General features: G+C 36.8%; 1 protein-coding gene across 4 annotated transcripts in view; it reads right to left on the bottom strand.

The window, feature by feature from the left end:
* Positions 1 to 25,041, bottom strand: part of DPY19L3 (dpy-19 like C-mannosyltransferase 3) — a 51,739-nt gene continuing 26,698 nt past the window's right edge. For 2 of the 4 annotated variants that reach the window (XM_073307827.2, XM_073307831.2), the window contains 11 exons: positions 22,384 to 22,515; positions 20,744 to 20,845; positions 19,017 to 19,090; positions 18,603 to 18,761; positions 17,456 to 17,578; positions 16,564 to 16,675; positions 15,833 to 15,889; positions 11,874 to 11,956; positions 5,582 to 5,714; positions 4,210 to 4,368; positions 1 to 3,568 (listed from right to left, as the gene is read on the bottom strand). In XM_073307827.2, coding sequence (XP_073163928.1) covers positions 3,407 to 3,568; positions 4,210 to 4,368; positions 5,582 to 5,714; positions 11,874 to 11,956; positions 15,833 to 15,889; positions 16,564 to 16,675; positions 17,456 to 17,578; positions 18,603 to 18,761; positions 19,017 to 19,090; positions 20,744 to 20,845; positions 22,384 to 22,515 — 1,296 coding nt within the window. In that variant the 3' untranslated portion in view covers positions 1 to 3,406. The remainder of the gene's footprint in view (positions 3,569 to 4,209; positions 4,369 to 5,581; positions 5,715 to 11,873; positions 11,957 to 15,832; positions 15,890 to 16,563; positions 16,676 to 17,455; positions 17,579 to 18,602; positions 18,762 to 19,016; positions 19,091 to 20,743; positions 20,846 to 22,383; positions 22,516 to 25,041) is intronic. The other 2 variants (XM_073307830.2, XM_073307829.2) reach the window with 2 other exon arrangements.

The raw sequence follows: 25,041 nt of genomic DNA, 5'->3' as shown, positions 1-25,041 counted from the left end.
TATGATTTTAAAAGGACACAACTTTATTTAGTATACAATATTCATAACATCTCAGTACAACACATTATAAAACAATTGTATATGAGATCTCACCATTAGAATGTTCAAATCAGAAAGGGCAATGTACTTCTGAACCCCAAAGGCTTTTCTCACCTGATGATGTTTCAGCTCTGTGATCTAACGATTCCTCTGCACTTACAAATGATGTATTATGGCAAAAACTGTATCTGTTCTTACTGTGGTCACGCACAGTATGCAATATATTCAAGGAGTCACTGAGTTAGTAATCTATAGCTTTCCCTCAGTGCACAACAGGTTTTATAGCAAATGGAGGTGCATCTGAGTTAGCATAAATAAAGAGAAATGCCATGATAGCCATTTGGTATTGTGAAGATGTTCCAGGGTGCTGAATTTCAATCAGAGGCAGAGGTTGTTGTCAAAAAGGAATCCAGATTTTAATGCATGAACATATGTCATAGCAAACCATTGAAAAAGGAGGACATAATTATTACAAATACAAAAAGCACCAGACTAGGAAAGCCTCAGGGATTCTTGCGCCCTAATCCTGGCTTCCAGAGAATAGGAAATTTAGCCTTTTTTCCTACCATCAACCACTACTAGAGTGGTGTCTGTTAGCTGCCTGGTCATCAATGAGCTGTCCTGTTCGAGATCACCCTTTCCCAGCATGCTCTCCTCTTGTAGTTAGTCCTTTAAATTTGGGAAAGACAGTAAGCTGCAGTACTAAAATGGTTACCTTAGAGCACAGTACTGCTAGTTGCAGCGCCTTTCCTTTGAGCTGGTAAGTGTTTTGCTCCTATTATTTTCTCCTGGCTTTCCCTTACTTTCTGTTCTAAGGAGATAGCACAAGCATATGAATAGAGTATTACTTAGCCATTTAAATATGCCTTTCCATCTATAATTTATTCTTTCACGGTCTAGAAAAGTTGGAATGTTTAAAATGACACACCTCTCAAACCATTTAGACCTTAACAACTGCTAACTTCAAGAGCTAAATATTTTGCAGATAATGCTTCAAATGTTTATGATGCCTTTGGGGAATTTTGTATTCTAAAAACAATACTATCCTATGCTGATAATGTCTTGATAACAAGAAGCATGTTTCTTATAATCTGCAAAGAACAAAGCTATCTTGGACTCTACCTTGTAAATTTTTCTTTTTTTGGCACTTCATAGTTTCTACAAAAGGCTTCAGCTCTGTTTTGGCAACATTAAATACAACCGGTATTAAAATTATAACATGTCAATGTATTTAAAATAATTAATGTCAGTCATGATTATACTATACCTATGAGCAAGACTCTCAAAATCAAAAGACTGATGTATGTTGGAATATTTAAGTGTAATTAGAGCAAAGTAACTGCACCTTAAAAGAAGGCCACACTGCATTCTAAAATAAGACAACATAGTCTAAACATACTATACCTTACATGTGCTTGTTTTCAATTATTGTAAGGCACTCATTGATGAATTTACTGACCAATACTGTCAGCAAGAACAGGCATGCATCATTATGGGGTTAATTAAAGTTTTAATACCGATTAAAATGTTTTATTATTGTATTATGTTAAACTGCAGTGGTCTCCAACCTCATTAAGGAATACAGGACAGAATTTATTCAGAAGTTTCAGTTGCTTGGTTTAACAACTTAGCTACTGTCAATGTTTGATTTAAATACAGTTTGATTAAAGCACACTTTCCTTTTGTTAGCATGAAAGTTCAGAAAGATATTGAATGCTGCTTAATGAGTATTTACTGAATATAAAATTGTTTGAGCATGTGACATAACCATCTCTATCCCTGCAGTAATTTAGCTTAGTACAACTGCAAATGTTTAACATTTGAATCATTTGGAATTGGAACACAGCTCAGTTGTGAAAGTTAATCTCATTACACATCTTGATTAGATTAAATGCGGAGTATGCTATCAGTAGCACTTTTAAGTTTCCCATCATTAGAAATTAACTGCAACAGTAATTATCATAAATTAATTATTTGAGCAGGCCACATATAGTCCTATATGTGTTTAAATGTTAATTCAGCACTGACCTAGAGGCACTTGATTATTACCTGTTCTGATTTTCACAGGAAACAAATGAGGATAGTAGGTGCCTAGTTAAAGTGGGAGAGTGCTGTTCGGCTTGCAAGCAGACCTAGACTCTATTTAGTATAAAAACAATATGTTAGCACTAAAGTACTGTAACAGTGACTTCTTTTATACATGGCATTTAAAAACTCCATAGAATCCACAAAGTTCTAGCCTGGAAAAAATATAAAGACTACAAACAAAACACAAAGTTTACAAAAGTTTTAAGATAGAACATCATCTTCAAAATTAGTCCAAAATTAATGACTATCTAAGGGTGAGAAGGAGAGAAACAGTGACAGTGTTTTGTTTTAAAAATATCTGTTTTATGGGTACTTCAAATACCGTAAAGCAAAGAACTCCACTGTGAGCATACAATTTTGCTGCCATTTTTAGGGCAAAATGCTCCCCTCATCTCCATTGCAGAGCTCAACTTTGATATTCTACTCTTGGTTCTGTGTGGCATTAACAGAGGAAAAAACCTCGTGGTACGGAAAGCAGAATACAGCAAAGGAGGAGTATTATAAGGATCCTGAAGGATTTTGTATTTCATTTGTTATACTTGTTCTGAGCATTTTAAATTGCTTTTAATAGAGGATACCAAAGTGCTATATATATCAAACATGCTCCAACCTCAGAAGAAATACACAAAGATCTACCATCGTGTTAAATCAGCATAAAAACAAGCTACAGCACACATTTTGTATAATTAAAAAGTGTTTGACAACATGGAGATTACTCTAGTCTCCAATGTGTTTTCACTATCAAAGGCTTTGATCCTGCCATCAGATCCAAACTATGTGGGCTCCAGGGTCCAACAGAGTCCCACTGAAGGCAAAACAGGCTCTGCATGGGCAGAGAGGTTTGCCTGCGAGGATGAGCTTGTAGGATTGAAACCGAAGTTTTTACTGTTTTAATGTCTTTGAAGACAACCGCTAACACACATTTTAGTTATGAAGTAACAAGGCCTACAGCCAGCTAACTTCTCTCATGTTCATGGTACAGTAAAATATTCAAAACCCTGAGCAGAATTGTATAGATTAGTCATTCTGCAGCGTTGATGCAGACTGCCTATTCTGCACGTTTTTCGATCAGCTAAAAAGGGAAAATTCCCTGTCAACGTCAAGAATGTTATAAAAATTAAACTGTCTAAAACTAACTGAAGAATCACAGTAATTAAACAAGAAACACTTAATGTAAAATGCCTAAAAAAAGTAACACTTCTTGTAAACTTCTTCAGCATTTCCCACAGTGGTCCTAGCAATAAAACACTGAATTAAAAGCCACTGTTGGGCATATATGCTATTTATGTTTAGCAAGCTTGTAAACATGGAATGTTTTGTTCTGAAACACTCTAGTGAAGTACATGGAATAAGAAGACAAGTTTTTTTTAATTTCCTCACAGAAGCGAGGATATAGTGAAGCTTTCAGATCAGGTTCATTCTCTCCTAGACCATCCATGATCTGTAAGAAAGTGAACAGCTTTGTGAAACACCCTTAACCACCACTCAATTATGTGCCATAACAAGGAACTCTAGGAATTAGAAAAACAGGAATATGCTCAAAGGGTCAATGTGAACCAAATGGGAAGAAAGGACCAAATTAAAATGTTAGGTGTTACAATAGTGCCACTGGCTGCACTATCGTTAAAAGGCTAAGTTCTCGCCCTGGTTTGTCTGTGGCACAGAGTCTATGCAATTTGCTTGTATTTGTGCAGTCTGTTTAGGGCCTTCAGCCTGTGGAGCCAACTCCTAGTAAGAGGTGAGAACTCCCTGGGCACAGCCATCCTCTCTCCCTGTTGGAGTCCATGCCTCCACCCTCCCAGGCTCTGGAAGATTATACATAGGGAACACTAGGCATGTGCTGTGCTCACCTGAGGTCCAGCAGGTGGTGATTGTTTCCCCCCACTACTATCAGTTAAAGCAGCAAGGCTCCTTTTAGGCTGAACTCCTGGATGAAAAATGATGCCACTGGGCCTTAGTTCCCACCCTCATTGCAAAATGGGAAAGATATTAGCAACTTCAGACTCAAACATTAATTGCTTTTCTCCTAGAAGAAATTAAACAAAATACATTTTCCCTTCTAAAACCTTGTACTATACTTACATGACCATTAGCTATATCGAGCAGGTCTCGTAACCGACAGCCTCTGCTATGCCGTCTTTCATAACATATGCTGTCCTCCAAGATTACATAGTTTGTTCCAAAGGATTTCAGTATACTGTACACATCTTCAGGAGATCTCTTTGCATACACCTGATAAACCTACAAAAACAGAAAAATGAAGTTGTAAAAGCAAAACAGACTTGTTATCACTGTATATTTGTTCTATTTCTTTATTTTTTCATCTTGAACCAGAGACATGAGAAGTTTGTCTTAAAAATGCAGCCTTCAAGATGTGACTCAATTACCTTCCAAGTATAAGGCAAATATTGTCATCTTTGGTTACTGTATAGCTATCAGACGTCTTTCATATGGTTTCCAAAATGTATTCATAGAATCATAGAATATCAGGGTTGGAAGGGACCTCAGGAGGTCATCTAGTCCAACCCCCTGCTCAAAAGCAGGACCCATCCCCAGAAATATATTCATTCTATCTAAAGGATTTACCCTTTCACCCAACATAGCACCTGAATGCTTTCCATGTAAAATCAACAGCAATAGCCAAGTCCCTAATAGACTTCATGGAGTTTCTTGCAGTTCTCCCTTGTGGGGTCAGAACTCTGCTTGGGGTAGGGTTGTTTTTTTTGGCTTGGTGTGTAGTTTGTGGGGTTTTTTTTTTTTTTTGCTCTTCATATTTAAACCAGATGGCTTTTAGCTCCATAACTTTTTATGTCTGCAACTGCCACATCATCATACAAGGTGATCTCTGAGAGCCAGATTCTGATGCTTTTACTCAAGTTTAGTAGCACCATATGCCACATGTCGTCCCAGTGATTTCAGTATACACAAATGTGTAATCTAGGGTACTATTCAACAGGTGAGAATCCCACTGCTACTCCTTTTTATACCAGGTAAAGCACCAGGGTGACAGAAAAGGGTTCTAAAAGCCCTGGATCCAGCTAGGGGATAATTCTCACAATGCAGCTGGTGGCTCTCCCTCTGTGGAGATGGGACTGTAGGACATAGGACAGTGTAGATTCTGGGCTGTACTGCTGTCCATAAGACAGTCTAAATTACATAGAAGGATGCAAGCATGGCTGAAAACCACTTTAGCTCTCTTTCCCCATGGGCTGAAAGTTTGGTGTTGAGTCTCTCAGTAAGAATATCAGAATCTGGCCCTAAATCGGCAGACCCTCAAACCATTAAAAATTGCAGCAATTACACCAATACTTTGAACTGCACCAGGAAACAAACTAGAAGCAGTAAACAAAATTATTTCAGTCTCAACGCTCCATTAGGGCGCAGATGCTTGTGTGGGATAGACCCAGCTCATAGTAATGGGAATTAGATGAAAGTAAGATCAGAATGTTCTTACTTGTTTTGTTCTCTCCCTTAGACTCTTGTCTTCATAATGTGGGTGATTAGTTAAGATCCTTCCAGTGCACAGTTTGACTCCTGCTAATAGCTGCATGCTCCCAGCAATCACTGCTTTCTTAGGAGTGTTTGACCTAAACAAATGTTCAGAACATTGAGGAAATCTTTGTGGTAGCACTTTGCATCAGCACAGTTACAGATCAGGAGAGAGATTTTTTCCCCCATCCCCCAATCTTTCATCTCAGGTAGCAAAATGTTCTAGAAAATGTGATTGATTCCTGAAGTCACTAAATATGATGGAAAAGATTTGCAATGAGTCTCCTAAACACTAGGCCCTCATAAATAAATCTGTTTGCTAAATGGGTAAACTGCATGCATAAATGTCAGTTTTGCAAACTTTAATTGTGTCTGTAAAATTTGTAAGCACATCCATTTCAAGAGGCTTCCTGAAAATCTGGCCCTGAAATCCTAAATTGTTTGAGATATGCAAATAGCTGCTTAGAGCTAGGCTTTTTGGAAAAAGCCTACTAATTTCAATTTATAATGTCATTCTCTAGCTTACACAGCCTGTGAATATTTGTAGGCATCTATTTGTCATGTGTTTAAAGTAGCTTATCAAAAAGATGTTGCAATTCTAATCTTTCACTCCTGACCAAATGACTGCTCTCCACTGTTACTGATCCAATCAGAATGCAAGAATTTTTTGTCATTCATCATAACTATCCTTGTTTTCATTTTGAATTAAATGTTTCCTAAAGCGAAACAAATGGATCTATACTTCCCACATATCTACCATGAAGGAGAGAAAATTACAACATAAGGTTCTGGAAAAATTAACCTCAGTCATAAAATCACCACCAAAGTTCCCAGACAAAATAATTAGTGAATTATTGTTATGTGTATTGTGGTAGTGCCAAGAGGCCACAATCACAGCACTACTGTGCCAGGCATTATATACACAATGAAAAGATGGTCCCTGAACCAGAGTTTTCTGCGTAAATATATGATGACACAAAGGGTGGATACAACAAGGCAGAGCACAAGGAAGCAGTGAGACTTATGATTAGTGTAATAAGTGGTTACAGGATACTAGCTATGTAGCATTTGTCCAGTGTTTTGTAGGGATTGTGACCAAGGCAGATTATAAAGTGAGATTAGGACAATAAAAAGGAGCATAAACTAAAATGGAATTAGGAGGGAATTTGAAGCATAAATACCCACAGACAGACACACACACACACACACACAACCACAACCTAACAATCAAGTAATTGTCAAGTAACTTGATACAGAAATAGGCTTTCTTCACATGCCAGTGCATGCACCTGCCAATATCTAAAGGTGTATCTTAGAAGAGGTATGAAATGGTGACTGTAAATGATCAGTCTTTTTTTTTTTTTTTTCATGGAGTTCCATGATAAAGTTTGAGAATGTTAAGAGGTGAGCATTACATTTTGCTAGAGCCCTCCAGGAGATAAATATTAATTCATTTCTAAGTATTACCATAAACCTTTCCTAAAACTTCTTGCAGTTCCATGTTAATCTCCTTCAAAAAGGGCACAGATAATAATTTTTAATATGCCAGTTTAGCTTTACTGAAAAATCATTTTTAGTGGCTTATAAAACCAGTTTTATTTGAAATTCTGAAAGTCTTTAAACTCGCTTTAATATTTTATTTGCACTTAAAACATTCAAAGACACAAGTGTCATGAATAAATGTTCCATCAAAAAGAAAACTACTTTCTCTTGGAACGTAGCAGTATGCACGTATAATGGTCCGCATCACTAGCTGCAGCAGCGACTGAACCCTGAACCAGAAACAAAGCACAGAACTCCACCATTTGAGATAAAGAGAGCAATTCCTTCATCTGATCATCATAGCAGGCTTTGATCCTATGAATTAGCCATAAGAGGGGGACATGACACACATAGCCAGTATGTTAAAGGTACAGCATGATTTGCAACATTTCATGTATGCATCCTTCACTAATACTTCTACCTGATTCACCCACTAACAGCTGTGGTCTCTATCTAAAGCAATTAACATGCTTCAAACCACTGAATGGCACTTCTCTATTACAGAAAAATGAAGCAATTTTTACAAATGTCTGAACAAATGATATATAAAATGAAAGGATAATTTTGTTTTTATAGCTTTCTGCCAAACTCAGAACCAGGCTGCCCAACCTGCAAACAATTTATTCTCTAAGAAATGTCACTAAATAATGACAAGGACTTAAAGGTCAAACTGATTTACATTATATAATTTAAATGTCATTCCAAGCAGACCTGATGGCATTTTGAACAAATAATCTAATTTATTTTTGAACCTCTAAGCTTCAATAAGTTAATTACTGCTGAACTAATGGGTAAACTGAGCACTATAATATAATGCATGAACCCTTGCTTTATCTACACTTTTAAGAATTTATAGAATTATGTAAATACTACAGAATAACTCATTGAAAATAAAAGGGTTTTATAGGAATTATAGGTCTGAGATTAACCTGCATAGACTTCAGAAAGTGGTAGTAATTCTTTCTGTTCTTGGTAAACTGCTATAAAATCCAATACATTTGTTTTAAGGAGGTCCTACTGAAATAGCAAACGTTGCAATTATAGGTTGTATCAGTAGAAATAGTAACTCTATTTCTATTAAGAGGTGTCTACAGCTGAAAGCTGACTGTGGAGTTCAAGGTTATAAAAACTGGCAAATCTCAGGTTATCCTTTTTACCAGTTGAGGGTGAAGAACGAAGGAATCTATTGAACACAGAAAGAGTTTTCTGAAAAGGGCTTCCCAAACACTGCACTCTAGAACAGATTCATCCTGAAAAGAAAATGCCATTTATTCACAGAATACCACATTAAAATATTATGGGATTAGCTGAAATTCTTAGACAATAAAACATATTCAAGGAAACTCTGTTAAGACCAATTTGGCCTCTGGATTGGAAAGACTGCAACTGACAAAAGAGGGAAGAAATACGTACATAGAAAATAACACATGCATTTTTCATCCTAGACTTGATTTTGTGCATTTGAATTTTGCGCGCACACAACTGAATGCACCTGTAAAGTGGGCATGCACCCATTTTAGACAGTCAGTTAACACATTAATTGGTCTGCCATCAGAATCTGTGGCTCAAAGTATGGTGCCAACAGTCTGAGGAAAAAGGGCAAAACTAGTTAGCATCACTGCTTAAAGCCTGGGATATTCACTAGCTTCCAGTATGAGATCTCTTGAGCTTTGAAACTAGGTACTGCGGCATAGGTCAGTAATGGCACTGTAAGGTAGAAATGCTGTCCTTAACTTAGAGATGGAATATGACCACTGCCTCGCTTTACTGATTGGTTTTTTTTTTTTTTTACACAAAAGTTTTTCTTTTTGGCCCAGAACCTTTGCAGATAGGAATCATGTGAAACTCAAAAACAATCACAAATTAGGCCAATTTCACTCAACACTTGGCCCAGATGCACTTGAAATCCAGCCAAACTTTGCAAAAAGGTTTGAATCTCAGTAAACTCTTCAACAAACCTGGCCTCTGTTTTAGGTTTGACAAACTTTTGCATGGTGGTTGGTCTGGTTAAAAAAGATTCCATAACTGTAGACAGGATCTCCCTCAAAAGGCAAAAGACATTACTCCTAGATCACCTACCAGCGGTAAATAGAATAGAGGCACTCACTCTGCTCTTCTTCCCCATCTCACAAATGAGTATGTTGTTCATGTTGTCTTAGGGAAAGAGACCAAAGCTAAGAATGGAACATACCTCCTATATGGGAATACAGAGCTCTAAGGGCTACTGGTTGCTCCCTCTTTGATTTTGGTTTTTGTTTACTGCTCCAGTACATACACTCCTGCTTCCTTTTCACTTGTTTTTGTAACAGAGCATGTATAACATCAGAACCCCAAAGATACAATATTCTTCAGTAATGGTCCAAAACATGGCAAAAGATTGTTGTAAAGATACAAAACAGTACAATTGTTAAGAATATTGTAATATTTTTATAAGGGGTAAATCTGTGGAAATATATATTTGGACTTTTTTTTTAAACTGGACAGACTAATGCAGGGGTTCTCAAACTGGGGGTCAGGACCCCCCGGGGGTCACGAAGTTATTGCATGGGGGGGGTCGCAAGCTATCAGTCTCTACCCCAAACCCTGCTTTGCCTCCAGCATTTATAATTGTGTTAAATTCTATAAACAAGTGTTTTTAATTTATAACAGGGGGTCGCACTCAGAGGCTTGCTATGTGAAAGGGGTCACCAGTTCAAAACTTTGAGAAACACTGGACTAATGGCTTCTATCACTCATGTGTATTTGGACACTTTTATACTGTATTTAGATCTGTCAGACTCAAAGGCCTTTTTGACGTGGAAAGGTTTGCAAAATGGAACAAAGGTATCCTAATTCAACAATATATGTGACCAACTGGAGTTCAGCCACACTTCATTTTCTATAAATGAATAAATAATTCTTGACATCAGGAGTTTAGAATGCAAATTCTGGCAGACCTTTACCTATAACAAAACTGCCAAGTGGTAGTACAGTATAATGTTCTGATTCCACAACTTCATTTTAAATGAAGAAAATATCAATCCAACCTTGAGGTGCAGGCCATAAATTTGTTTTTGATTGTAGTTAGTGCACAGCTAACTAACTTTCATTTGTGACCAATATTATTTCTAAAAACATTAAATCCTAAAGAAAAATTTACTCTGTCATGATTTTAAAATGAAAATGTTAGCATTTTCAGCAGAGGGAAGATGTGAGATTTACATCAAATGAAATCCAGTTCGTGGTTGGGACCGAAGCCACATGTATATTTTATGTATAAATCTATATCAAACTCTGTATATGGTACTCAAGAGACCCGAGCTATCAAATATTTACCAATTCTTAATAAACAAGTGGCATTAAATGGCACTGGCTGATAAAAATTAGTCATGAGGTGATGTCAATGTGGCTACAAAGATTCTAAATGATAGAGACAACATGAGCCTGCTTTCAGAATACCATTCTAAAATTAGTAACCTATTTACTTGTGAATAATTACATTGATTCTCATAGGTTGCAGAGTAGGAAAATACAGCGTTATGGTTCATAAGATTACTGCTAGGGTGAAAAATGTTAGTTGCTGTTAAACTGCTGAGTGACTAGTTTCATCACAATACATTGTACACACACAACTTCTAGGGTTGCCAACCCTCCAGGGTTGTCCTGGAGACTCCAGAAATTAAAGATAGTCATGTGATGAAACCTCCAGAAATACATCCAACCAAAATTGGCAACCCTAATAACTTCAGTTATTCAAATGCGGGATATTAAACAGCAAACTTGGAAGTAAAAATATAATGCAGTGCAATACTAGGGTGTTCAAAATATTTAAAGGCTAAAAAGCAGCAGGTTCAGGTTTTACCTCCAAAATATCTTCTCAAGAACACAACTCTGCTTTAAAAATAAAATTGCAAATGGCTATGTGAGAATTCCAACTAAATGCAATTTCCAAGGACGACGAACACCAGGGCTCTGGGGGTACACCCCCAGTCTGAGTAGGTTCAATATTCACTACAAACATTCTTCACACCTCTGGCAAAGCAGGTGGTGGGCTAAATTCTAACTTCAGTGCAGCTGTGTAGGTTTAATTTGGCTGTGAGTTCTGAGTGCAGCATTCAGACCACTCTTTGCGCCAAAACCACCATGCCCCTGTGCCAGCAAGCCACTACAAATATATACATAGATTAAGTTATTTTAAAGTAAGGGCAAGAGACTGGCACATGCATACTCTGTAAAAACTGATTTTCACAAGTGAATGTCCCTCACTTTTTAATGTTATCTTAAAAAAAATAAAGATCAAAGGAAGCAGAAGTGCATCCAAGGAGATACGAAAGGTCACATGAAGATTCATTGATTTCAATACTTTTTTTTTGTTTTTTTTTGTTTTGACCATCACCTCTCCAAACTGAAGATTCTCTCACCTTTTCAACCAAGGGAATTATCTGTGCTTATCCACCCACAGAGCCTAATGGAGACAACTTGTTTCCAGAAACCTTGTTGCCAAACAGTGGTAAACTCTGTACCAGGGCACAGCAGGCTGGCAAGAGTTGCAGCTATCTGTTTTCCACAGTCACTGATGTTCTAGTCCCTAGATATCCCACTCCCCTTTAATTATCCCCATAGGTCACTATAGTTCACTGATGACCTGTGGCAAATGGAACAGGAGAGCACTATATATAAGAATACTGGATTACTATAAATAGCATTTAACTTAAATAAAATAAAAATACTCTTACTTAATCCAGTTCATCAGCTCCACTGTGTCTGGATCATAGAATTCTCTCAGCTCTGACAGCTCATCCATCATTCCTGGACAGAACTAGAATTACAAACAAAACAACCTGAAGACAAAATGAACAAACCAAGTTCTGGATATTGGAACAGAGCTTAATTACAAGGTAAGTGGAAATGGCTGGTTTGAAGTATTGATCTTTTCTACCTTATAGACAAGCTGAAAGGCTTTAGTATAGCTGCCCCTCTGATGCCAATGATATGAGGGCCAATCTGGGGCCTGTTGAGGTCCTCAGCTGATGCTAGATGACCAGATAAGAGCAGAATGATCGAGGTGGCTTTTTAACTTAACTAGACCATTCCATGGTTTTGTCACCTAGAGATTAGATTACATCTTAAATATATTTGGAAACTGAAGCTAGTGGTGAATGTGGCAGTTTATTTCTGTAGCTGATATTATGTGAGTGCTTTGGAATCTGTACTGGGTGCCTACTGGTCTGTTATTTGTTATGACTTACAAAGCCCTAAATCTACTGTGTTGACTGCTTCGCTCCCAGTCTGATGCTGCTGCAGTTGAGATTGGAGAAGATACATTGGATAACACTTGGTTTAAAAGAGAGGGGCTGCTGTCAGTATGTGTCCTCTGAGAGTCCCTCAAATTTGAAACTTATTCCCCACTTTGGTCTGCTAGTAAATTTAAGGAGCTTGCAGACTTCCCTTATAAAATGATTAAACCAAAATGCTCAATTTTGAGGGCTTAAAATTTAAGAGGCCAGTTTAATAGAAGTGCAGAGCACCTGCGGTTCCTGTTTGGTCTTGGTTAGTGATGCCAGTATTTTTAGAGGTGTCAAACATCAGGCCACTTATTTAGGTGAATATATTTAAGCATCTACATTTTGGCTTCATTGTGGAAAGGAGAACTGCTAAAGTTATTCATACTGTCTCTGTCTGCCTAAGGATGAAAGCAACCAGGATGTTAAATATCATCCATAGGGATATTAGGCTGGAAATCATAACTATAAAAATAAGATTGTCCTTTCCTCATTTCTATGGAACCTCAATCTTACAGACTACATTGTTAAAGATGCCTGTCTCTGGTAAGACGTAGGCATAATGGACTACAATAAAGATATTTGTACCCTCACCAACCAAATTTCTCAAGACATAGATTTATTTGAAACACAACGTCAGGATTTCATGGCATAATAGGACTTGCTAAGGCCACAAATCTGATTAAGTCCAGAATTCCCAACAATTTGTTTAGGAATAACTGACTCATACAAACACAATTTGATAATCTTCTATGTTTAAATTGTAAAGAATGCATATAAAATCATTAAACAACCTGGATAATGACTAAAAATTTTGATTTTTAAACCCCCACCCCCAAACCTTTAAACCTCAAAGCTGAAGCAATAACATGCTGGACAAATATGGAATGGAACTATAAGTGCAATCAACATTACGCATGGAAATCCTCCAGCACGCAGTTTTATGTGAAAGTTGTAGTCTGTAGTACACTAATGTAGAAAATTCATGTGAATGGAAATGTAGATGTCTTGTAGGTTTCAAGATGTGCTATATAACTAATCTAAAAGCTGGCTAGTGTTGCAGCCACAGCTGTAGCTGAATAAATAATCTTTCAGGCAAAGTATCTGGGATTGTAGCAACCACATGTCTTAAAAGAAGCTTTTATTAGCTTAGTCAGGATTAGGTTAATAATCCCATAAAATTGCTGGTTTAGGGGAGGGGACTAATGCATATTTCCTCTAATAAGTGTAATCTCAAAGTGCTATGCTAAATGGTTTTGCTTACAACTACTTCACAAGAACCAGACATGATGGCCATTTAAACGTTATTTTTACATATAATAAATATGGAAGATGTTTATGCAGTCTGTGAACATGTGGTGTGTGAAAAGAATAATTTATTAGGTGCAAAGCAAATATTGTATGTCTTGACATACAACAGAATCAACTTACACCTTCAGCTTTGTTGCAAAGGTTGGGATGGGCGATATAAATAAACCATTCCTTTGTCATGGAAAGAAAAGATTCTGGACCTCTCTCAGTAGAGAGGTAAACCGCTGTCTCTGGCCATACTCTGAGGATTGGCTCACTGACAGCATTTTAATCTATTTGTTGAAACGTTTTCAGCCCTGACGAGGGAGTAGTAATAGTCAGAATTTTGGGGAATTGCCATTTTCCAAGTTTTTTAAATTGCGTCTTAGCTAGCAGAGAATTCAATCCCCTTTTTGGAAAGCCCTTACTTAAGGGTCTGATCCTGAAAGATGCTGAGGATTTTGAGAGGAGCTAAATCTGTTTACTCACATTGAACATTCAGTACCTTGCAGAGTTAAGATCTTAAACTCTATGAATTAGCCTTAATACTTACACTATTTGGATACCGGGCTCTTCAGGTAGCTTGAACACATCTATGGGCCTGATCCACAGCCCATAAAAGTCAAAGGAGTCTCCTGTTGACTTCAGTGGACTTTGGATTGGACCCTATATGCTTCAATGAAACTTCAGAAATGGATACTGGATTCAAAGATCTCAGCTTGTGACAAGTTGGACTGAATGTCTTCATAGTTGATGTGTTACCTGAGACAGCATCCTACAGACAAAGGACTTGCCACATCTAGCATGGATAGAAATGGATACATCCCATCCATTCTCTGGGATGTGGAGAGGTGCTACATTTCCTAAACTGGCACTCCGGAAGGAAAAAACAGTATCCCTAAAAATGTGCAAAAAACCAAAACAAAACCACATCTGCCGAAATAGGAAAAAGAACCATGACCTAGTGGGACACAGTGGTCTAGATTATGTCAATAGTTTGACTTTCCATTTTGCCTCTGAACTGTATTTACTTTTTGCTTTTAAAATAAATTAATAAAATTCACAAGGAGACTTCACAGAACTTCAGAATTTTCTCTATTCCTAGGTTTATTATGAAGAATATTATGCTCAGTTCCTTGGTTATTATGAAGATTCCCTTTCTTTTTTTTTTTAACTCCGATAATAAGCTCCACCTTGAGTTTCTTTGAAGCTAATGATTTCAAGGGAAACCTCTTGTCTCCCATTGGGGATAGCAGAAATAATTTCTACATCAAAGTAGCTCCTGAATTTTTTTTTTTGTTTCTATAAATATAGATTAAAAGAATGGCCTGCCCAGTTGTCGGTGTTCCATTAAATTAATGATCTAAATCTCTGTGATATGACAGGCTGATCAGACTAATTGTCTACTTCATATATGCCATTATTTTGGAACTTTATTTTATCTTGGTGTTTCATGTATTTACATATAAAAGCTTGAGCCTTGTTATCTTTTGCTCCTGAGACAGGGTTGATGATAACACAAATCTTAGACTCGTTTAATTCTGTAGATTTACTTCAAAGATTGCATAAGATGAAATACAGCAGTAGAGTAGAAGATAATCATTTCTTCTCCTAAAATGGATCATTACACCAGTTAACAATCTGTATCTTAACTGCAACTTACCTATAAGTACTTAAAATTAGAACACATATAAGCTTACATTTTCAGAATATAGGAATGAAAATCATTTCTAACTGATAATTTGCACACATAACTACCACAATTGCACATGCACTTGTAGTATCTTAGGATGCAAGTAATTAGTCAGATGCAACTGTTCATTTGAGTAAATGCATATGCAATTTAAACAGGCAATCAATATTTTTACACATGCAATTACATCATTTTCTTAAAATTCAGCCATAAATCTCATGCTATTAGCTAAAACCTCTCTCACCCAGTATTTATTTTCAAATGTACAGTTTTGAGGCAATATGAAAAACAGGGATATGTTTTTACATCTGAAACATGGATCTCAGACTTCTCTTATTACAATCAGGAATTTAATTTAAAAAAATTCATTTTTTTTTTTTTACCCAGGAGGGAAAAAATACCAAAATATTAAGACGAAAACATTTCTTACCTTATAAGAAAGGTACAGCAATGTGATTATTGGTACCAAATACCTAATGACCCATAGCTAGGACAAAAACCCAAAACAAACATTGATTAGATTTTTTAGCGAAATTTAAAGTGTTTTGATATAAATGAACATTTATATTTCCTTTATGATTGATGCACTGACCGTGTAATGGAATCTGCACAGCCATAAGTATCTGCCTGTGCAGATCACGTTTCAAGATCAGGGCCTATTTGTTCTGAGCTAAAGACCAATAGCATTTGAAATCCTTCTATATAGAAGGATTTCAAACCACCACAAAATGTTACTTTACACTTATGCATTTTAATCTCCTATGAAGTTCAAAAAATCTACTGTACAGTATAATAATCAAATTCTAAGTCTCTCTTCAAACTGCTGATTAATTCTAAAAAATTCTATGATTTTTATTCAGTCAAGATGTTACTAGCCTTCACAGCTTCTTCTATATTGCCACCTAGTGCATTAAAATGGCATTGCTTAAATTATAAAACCCCAGGAAAATACTAGTTTAAATTTAAAATGAATCATTTATCTGAATACACATTTTAGTAGTATTAACTAGTGCTTTTTAAATGTTTTCATGTAGTGTAGGTGAGAGGCCTAAAAACATTTTGATTCATTTCATATCTACCTTTAAAAGGCTGAAGCTTCATTTGTCTAATTATGGGAAAATACAGAATTTCAAATACTGTCATAAGAAATATAGCTCTAACCCTCTGTGGTGTGTAGAGATGAGCAGATTTCAGGACAAATCCCCAAACTTCAGTACTGCACAAACCAAAAGAAGCAAATACACACATATGGGATGTCCAAAGGTACTTCATTCTGGAAGACAAGCAAGTTTTCATTGATCATATGGAGCTATACTACTGTACAAGAGGGCTTGAAATTTTTTATAAGTAAATGTTGGTAAAAGTCTATTTTACAAAATACTCACAAAACAATGACATTTTCATCAATGATAATAATTTTACATATAAGTGAAGTAAGAAAAATGATCCTTTAACTTTTTTAGAGTTTAAGAATGCTTACTTTGCATATTTGACATATGATGTTGACAACGTGTTTAATTGTTATAAAGCTTTAACTTCTTGAATCTCAATGTCTACTGCTATTAAATAATTGTCTAACCCCCACAAAATTTCATGAAAATTTGAAAATTTAAATTGTTGGCAATAGAAAAAAATGCTTACAAATCAACATGAATATCAATTGAAATCCTACAAAAATAAAAATTTAATTTGCCAAGCCTATGTACAATCATGAAAAATATTTTGTCTAGTCAGTAACTTCAGAGGAACTTCAAACACAACTTTCTTGTGTTCCGAGGACACTGAGGATTGGCATCATAGCAGAAGTAACTGACTAAAAGATCAAATTTGGCAGCTTGTCACAAAGGCTTGAGATGAAATACTTTGCCCCCAAAATTGTGTGTTTTCTCTGTGATCTGACTGTTTTGGGAAAGATCCTGTTGGGAAGGGTTAATTGCACCAGCAAGCAGGCAGTAAGATGGAGAAAGCAGAGCGTTGCATGGGGGTTATGACTAGTGTGTTAGATATTAAATATTCAACAGCTTGCAGAGACAATAAAATTTTTTTAAAATACCTCATTGTGCTTAAAGCCAGGCATCCAAACAGAATTGTGTGCATTAAGTTGTAGGCAGCTCCAGGCTTCAGTAGTATTGTGCAAATTTCCATTTTATCCATGGATTGGACATTAGCTGAACCACTGAACGAACAAACAAAAAATCAGTGCTGTGCTAGGCTTAGCAATACATTATTTTAAAATTGCACATTTGCATGCAGTTTAAAATTATTTTTAACCTCTTGATGCCATAGAGACTAAAGCTCCTGATGTTAGTACTAATTAACTTTTCATTCTTAAAATGGTGTTTAAATATTTCACTTGCAGATAATGATGATTACAGTAATAGCACCTCCATAATGAAATGTCAGGTTTTCTGTTTTCATCTCTGGGGTGTTGGTTATGGCTTTTAAATGAACTTTTAAAATAAATAAAAATGTTAGTGTAGTTATTTACAATACACTATAATGCAAATCATGGAAATACTAAAACACATTCACATGAGAAATTCAGTGATTGCCAATACAAAATTTACCATTTAGTTGGGTTTTTTTGGTGGGGGCCAAAACTTATGCCCCAGAATCTCAGCTGTAGCCAAGTGTGACAGCACTGCAAAGGAGTTAACTGCAGCTCTTGGATTCTGGGACCAGTTCTACATTGGCCCTAGAATAGATTGGAATAGCGGTGGGGTAGGTCACAAACTATAACTTGCTGGAATGCAGTAATGCTCCAGCCATGTCCCACCTATCCCTGTGCCAGGGACACGGTGAATTGACATAGACCAGACTCTGTTAACTGGGGACTTCCCCATGATTGGGAGATCCTCAAGTGGAAGCAACTGGTAATTCTCTGGCTGCTTTGCAGAGGGGGACTGGAATGAATTAGAGACACTATATATTTTGTAGTAAGTTTTTTTTTTTTTTTTTGTTTATAGTCAGTAACATAGTTTGGGGCTCTATAAAGACTAATTACAGCTAAATCTTATTACACACTTTACATTTTGAACTTCAGATATGAAGTGATTTACTTTCTTATTTTTACAACCTCTCTCTTCATTGTCTGTTGAGTACTTGTGGTAAAGTGTACTGTATACTGCTGTGTTCACCTATGTCAGTTATTTAGCCTACTGAAGAAAAATTCAGGAAAATCTAGTTCTGAAACACAGTACCTGAGATTCTGAAAAGCAACAACAGCAGCTGCTACTGCCATAAGCAAGAGAACAAATAGGTAGGCATAAAAAAGTAATGTATCAGAGAGTCTTGCAAAAGTATTAAATGGCAGCAGACCAAATGCTTCTTCACAGAGGTACAGGTTAGCATCGAAATCTCTAAAGAAAGTAAATAAAAACAGTCATACTATAGATTTCATAACTGGTGGCCACATGAAAGGTTCACAGTTTCCTTATTGAATAAGGCAATCATGAAACTATGCATACAGGTGAAGATTTCTACCTCTTGTTCATATCATGCACTTATTTCAGATCTTGGTTGCAAATAATAAATGTTGACCTGAAGACCTAACTTTGACAATGAGCTGATATAATGAAGTAACACTGAAAATTTCAGATTAACTGATATCCTACCTTGTTGTTCCAAATCCAAATTTTGCTTTCAGGAATTTAAATATATGTTCATCTGACTCAAGATTAAGAATTTTCTATTGGGGAAGAAAATAAAGTTACATTTTTCTGCTAGAAATTAGAATACAGCTTCTCTTCTCTTAAAGAATTCATATATTAAAAAAAATATTTAGACACTGAAATTGTGAAACAATTCATAATTGTTCAGCTGTAGCCTTAAAGTGCATTTCTACTGTGCTAAACTTTGCAAAAATGGCGCTGTGAAGTTTAATGTTTGTCTTTCGATACTTTTTGTATCATGTGTTCCCAGTTACTTTTCTAACTCTAAGTCTTGAGATCTCAGTCTGTAGTCTGAAAGTCAACGTGGGTTCTTTTTGTTTTCAAGCATCTTCACTAATAAAGGACAAATTATGCCTTCAAGTAGGTTTATTATCACTGACTTTTATCATGCCCTACCATAAGTAAGGCCCTACTAAATTCATGGTCCATTTTGGTCAATTTCACGGTCATAGGATTTTAAAAATAGTAAATTTCATGATTTGAACAGTTGAAATCTGGAATTTCACAGTGTTGTAACTGTAGGAATCCTGACCCAAAAAGGAGTTGTGGTGGGGAGGGGTCGCAAGGTTATCGTAGAGGGTTGTGGTACTGCTACTGTTACTTCTGCGCTGCTGCCGGCGGTGGCACTGCCTTCAGAGCTGGGCAGCTGGAGAGCGCTGTCTGCTGGCCGGGAGCCCAGCTCTGAAGGCAGAGCTGCTATCAGCAGCAGCACAGACATGGTATAGTATTGCCACCCTTACTTCTGTGCAGCTGCTGGTGCCACCTTCAGAGCTGGGTGCCCAGCCAACAGCTGCCACGCTCTGGCCACCCAGCTCTGAAGTAAGAATGGCAATACCATGGCTCCTCTAAAATAACCTTGAGACCCACCTGCAACTCCCTTTTGGATCAGGACCCCCAATTTGAGAACTGCTAGTCTCTCCCGTGAAATCTGTATAAGGTAAAAGCACACACAAGACCAGATTTCACGGTGGGAGACCACATTTCACAGTCCATGATGCGTTTTTCATGGCTGTGAATTTGGTAGGGCCCTAACCGTAAGTGTGTCTTGTGGAACTCCACTGCCTTCAGTCCCATTGTCTGCTAGGTTTTGATCTATTGTACAAGCAAATTGTTGATACATAAGGACTAGAATCCAGGTCACACTCCCTCAGCTGCACAGTGCTAGCAGGAGAATAATGTGATCATAAGAGGAGCTTCCCCCCCCCTACTTTTAAATGTATAGATTTGTCTCTGTGTACACACACACAGCAGATATAAGTAAAAAGCTGTCTTTTTATATAGTAACTTTTCGGAGTAGAACTGCACTTTAACTTTTTAAATGAATTTGAGTCTAACAGAAATGGATGAAAAGATTCACAAGTAACAAGAGTGTCTTGTAGTGCTATAAAGCAGTATCTGCCTTATTCTTCCCACAGAAGTACCGATAAAGTAATACATTTATGTGCATGCATAAGTTGTTGCAGAAATGGGGTCAACTTGTGATGAGAGGGTTCCAGAAAAGAGAGGTTAAAAAGATTCTTGGACAAAAGATCTGAAACTCTCTTCAGCTCCTAAAATCTACTGTTTTAAATTAGGCGAAATCTCATGATTTACTGCACAAAGATGCTTACACCACATATATTTATCTAATTCCTAACTTTACATATGTAGAAAACTTCATATTTACCTACCTTAATAAAGTTATTAACTAGAAGTGTCAAACATAACACCAGGAGTACATGGAAGGAAAGTTTCCCAAGTCTATTAAGCAAGCATCCCGTTTTCATGTTTTTCTAGAAATTAAATGGATTGGTATTTTAGTCTTTTAAAAGATTTAGGATTTTTATATATCTGGAACAAGAGATAAAATAAGCTGCTTCAAATTACTTGTTTAAATATGATTAAAAATTATTGCATATTATTAACCACCATGTGTATTCTCCAGGTTGCTGTGGAAATCATTACATTCTCAATGTGCCAATGGGGCAAAGGGCATTCTCTTAATTTAACATGAGTATCAGCTAGACTACATGGCCTTCTGGAAGATCTCCCAGTTTAAAGCTCCAGATTTAACAATGCTCCTGGTGCCACTCACAGGCAGTTTGGGATGGGAGCAGACATTGTCTAATTAGAAGATCACAGTTCTGGTCTTATGCTGCCACATAGGATGGGTCAAGAACTATGATCCTGTAATTAGACAGCTGGTTTGACTTAGGGCTCCTTCCTACAAAGGATTCTGACGGCTTGGAGTTAAGGATCTGTCTGAGCCCTACCGAAATCAACGAGATACTATGTGTGTAAAGGTCTGTTCTTACATATACCTTTGCAAGATCAGGGTCTCCGCCTGCATATTTGTAAATGTTAATAGCAAGTATAGAATTGTGACATTGCTGATACCTCCCAAATTGTAACATTTTTAGATGTATCCGTTAATTATCAGTGAGTAAGAGTAATCACTGAGCCTTTACTCTGCTGGAAATCGTCTAACCAACAGTAATATAGCCTGTAGAAAATGACCGCCCTGAACCTTTGAGCAGGGGGGTATTTGGCTGGCTGGTGGAATGAAGGGACATGTGCTTTATGGGTTGGGGGGGGGAACTGCTGTAAAAGGGTCAGCATGGTCACTGACTCATCCCCTAGGAATGCAGGGTTTAAAAGGGGCAGCTTGGGCATCCTGGGGCACCAATTATTCAGGGAGGATGGGGTTCCCCTGTAAAGCTTTGGAGTCCATTTGTTTTGGCCCTATAAAAGGGGGGAAGTAAACCTGACTGGGTTTGAGGGAGAGGCAGCCACACTAATTGCTGGCGCCTCCTTGTGGCAGATGTCCAGTGCAGGTACTCCATAGGAAAGGTATACAATGACTGGATAAATGGCTTGGAAAAATATTTAAAAAGAGGTATTCGTTAAAGGAACAAACAGGGGGTGGTTGGGGGGGGGGGGTTGGCTCCCTGCTATACCAATCATAGGATCCCCATTCTTATAGCCCACCTTAACTCTCCTACGAGGGAGGGTGGCTGGTAAGGTCCTGGCAATGGATTTGCTGGAGGGACCTGGATAGAAAGAGGGGGAGCTGATAAAAGCCCCATGGGTAATTTCGGAATAAACATGGTTACCTGCACTGTACACTTTTATTTGCCGGGTAGTCCCAGACATCTAATAATAAAGTTGCAGCCTGATTAAACCTATGTCAAATGTCTCCTGTCCTTGTACTGGTATAGCCAGACTAAGAGTGTTGAGGAAGGGGAGAGATTATTCTAAAAACTTAACTACTTTTAAATTTGTCATACTGCTTGTTTACTATTACAAAACAAAAAATGTTTTGAGCACATACCTGAACTGTTCTTGCTAGCAAGACTGACACATTAAAACTTATAAGTAGGGATCCAAGAATCATGGAATTAAAGAACTGTAGACCACAGACCAGTAGTATGCCAGTTAACTGTATAATGTACAGCCATGTAACCTGCAACAAAGAGATGTGATTTATGCCAGAATATTTAGAAAAATATTTGCTTTTCCCTGAACAAAAGCGAGTATTTTTACTGTTGGTCTCTTTCACTTATGTCAATCACTTCTAGTGTTAAATGTGGTATTGTGAAAGTTTCAGATCATCATATTCAGTGGTACTATCCTATCTTTGTATAATATTCACACACAAGAATCAATAATTAGGTTAATAGTATTTCATTCTTTTGCTATGAATGTTTGATGACCCAGTGACCTAGGCATATGAATGTTACAACTAGGAAAAAGTTAATCACATAAAATGGCTTAAGCATCGTGGGGAAGTATCTTTCTGTGCCAGCATTTGGGATCACAAATATTTATTCTTCTTATAGGATTATCATTGCCAGCAAATGACAGTTGTACAACAAGCAACTAAATTTTCTTGAGCTTCTTATGAAACTGCAATAGATAAGGATGCTTAACTGGATATTCATGTTAAAAAAACAATTTATTTCACTGATGTATGATACTGTGTGTTTCTTTTAATTAGTACTTTGCATATGGTAGAGTTCAATGCTGGATTACAGCATTGGCCTACATCAATACCAAATAGATAAGATCCAATTTTAAGTCAATATGCAACAACATTCTGTGGCAAAGACACTTTTTAAAATATCTTATAATTCTTTAGGATGAAATGAACTGCCAAACTTTGTGGTAACTGCTGAGGTACATCAATGGCTATCCTGAGCGTATGTCTGCAGATATACATAAGAGACCTTTTGTGGAATTTTTGGATGTTTATAAAGCAGATTATGAGTAGTTTTAGTCTTTCATCCCTGTTGATTTTAAGCATAAATTAATACAATTACTTTAAAATTCAAGTCACCATCTTTTTGACTTAAGCTGTCTGACAGTGAAGTAGTATTCAATTTACACAGGAATACTAGCCATAAATCTATACATTACCCATTCTTAAAGTATTGTCTGTTGGATCATCTTACACTTAATGTAGCAATACTTAGAACACAGGTTGAGATCATCTCCATGGAACTGGCAGGCTTTTGATATTGAACTTAAGGAAAATGTCTTCTTCCTAGCTAAACAATCATTCAGCTGATAGTGAATTCCAGTTTTTTCATTCTCCTTACAACAACCTTTTTGTCAGTTCAGTTCAGCACCATAGTGATGGCTTCTGTTCTACGGTAAACTTGAATGTCTCAAGGGTATAATTGGTCTTGCTTGTTGCTGCAACAGCAATCTGGTCCATTCTGTTCCTCCTTTTTTGATGTATGGTGCAGTGACTATAACTGTCTTTCAAACTATGATTGAAGGTTGTCTTGACAACCTTCAGACAGTTTTATGACTTTACCTAGCCAAATAGTTATCCTCTCCACACAGTTTATCTGACAGATTCAGCACGACGGCAGGTGCTTGTAGAATCAGTATCTTCAACATTTCCCATGTAAGATTTTTCTGTTAATTTTTGGGGGCTCTGGTGGTGGCTCAAAAGCTGAAGGAGAACCCTACTGTATACCTTTAATAGATAAGCACCTTTGGGGGCACTCTACAGTATCTAGCGCAATGGAGACCTGAGACTGTTTTATGTTTGGGAGCTACAGTAATATGAATATTAAACAACCTACAACTATACAAAAATGATGAGATATTGGACCTTGTTCCGTCCCCAAGTGACTTCAGAAGGGTTGCATGGATGTAAGTCATAAAAGAATTGTGCCCAATTTATGGTTTCTATAGTTCTGTATATTACTGCATGACACATAATGCAATACCATACAATTTAATATAGCCTTCAAATCACACCATTTCAGATAGAAGATTTTGTAATTTAGGATGTAAACAGAAAATCTCTCAAACAAAAACTTCCAATCAAGATATTTAAAAATGGATCCCTGATGTTAGGCTCCTAAGTTCTTATCCTGGCACATAATTACATGACCTGAATTTCAAAAATGCTGTGCATCCAGCAGCTCCTATTGAAGTAAGTGGGAATCCTTGGCCAATAGGTATGCAAACAGCATTTACCTAAAAAGAAACTTCATTTTCAGTTTCTGCTGACCAACTACAGGAATATAAACTTCTCTGATGGTTGATCACACCCCCAGGACTGTTGAACTGAAATCAGAATTAGGACTTTCCTTAAAGCATTCATGCTCATTAGTTATGAGTATTATCGGATTCAGATAGCCTCGTGGCTTACAGGTATTACACTTGTAATACTTTTTTAAACTAGTTACTATAATTTAACTTAGTTTTTCCTCTGAAGCTTTTTGTTTTAAAATGTAAAAACGTTTCTCTTGATTAAAGGGCAAAAAATTATATTAGTGCTAGAACCCTTTAGCACTGTCCATTTCTTATTCAATATATGAAGTTACTTAGCATTACAATTAGTATACCATTACATTGGCAACTAAAAAGAACATGAGAGAAATATTTATTTCCTGAATAATTTTAATTGATCATACACATTCATGGGAGTGACAGTAAGTAAATCTTATAAATAACATAGTTGACAGGTGAT

This window comes from Lepidochelys kempii, chromosome 12, assembly GCF_965140285.1.
Source record: "Lepidochelys kempii isolate rLepKem1 chromosome 12, rLepKem1.hap1, whole genome shotgun sequence".
In the NCBI taxonomy this organism is placed as follows: domain Eukaryota; kingdom Metazoa; phylum Chordata; order Testudines; family Cheloniidae; genus Lepidochelys; species Lepidochelys kempii.
This window is presented reverse-complemented; position numbering and strand designations above follow the sequence as displayed.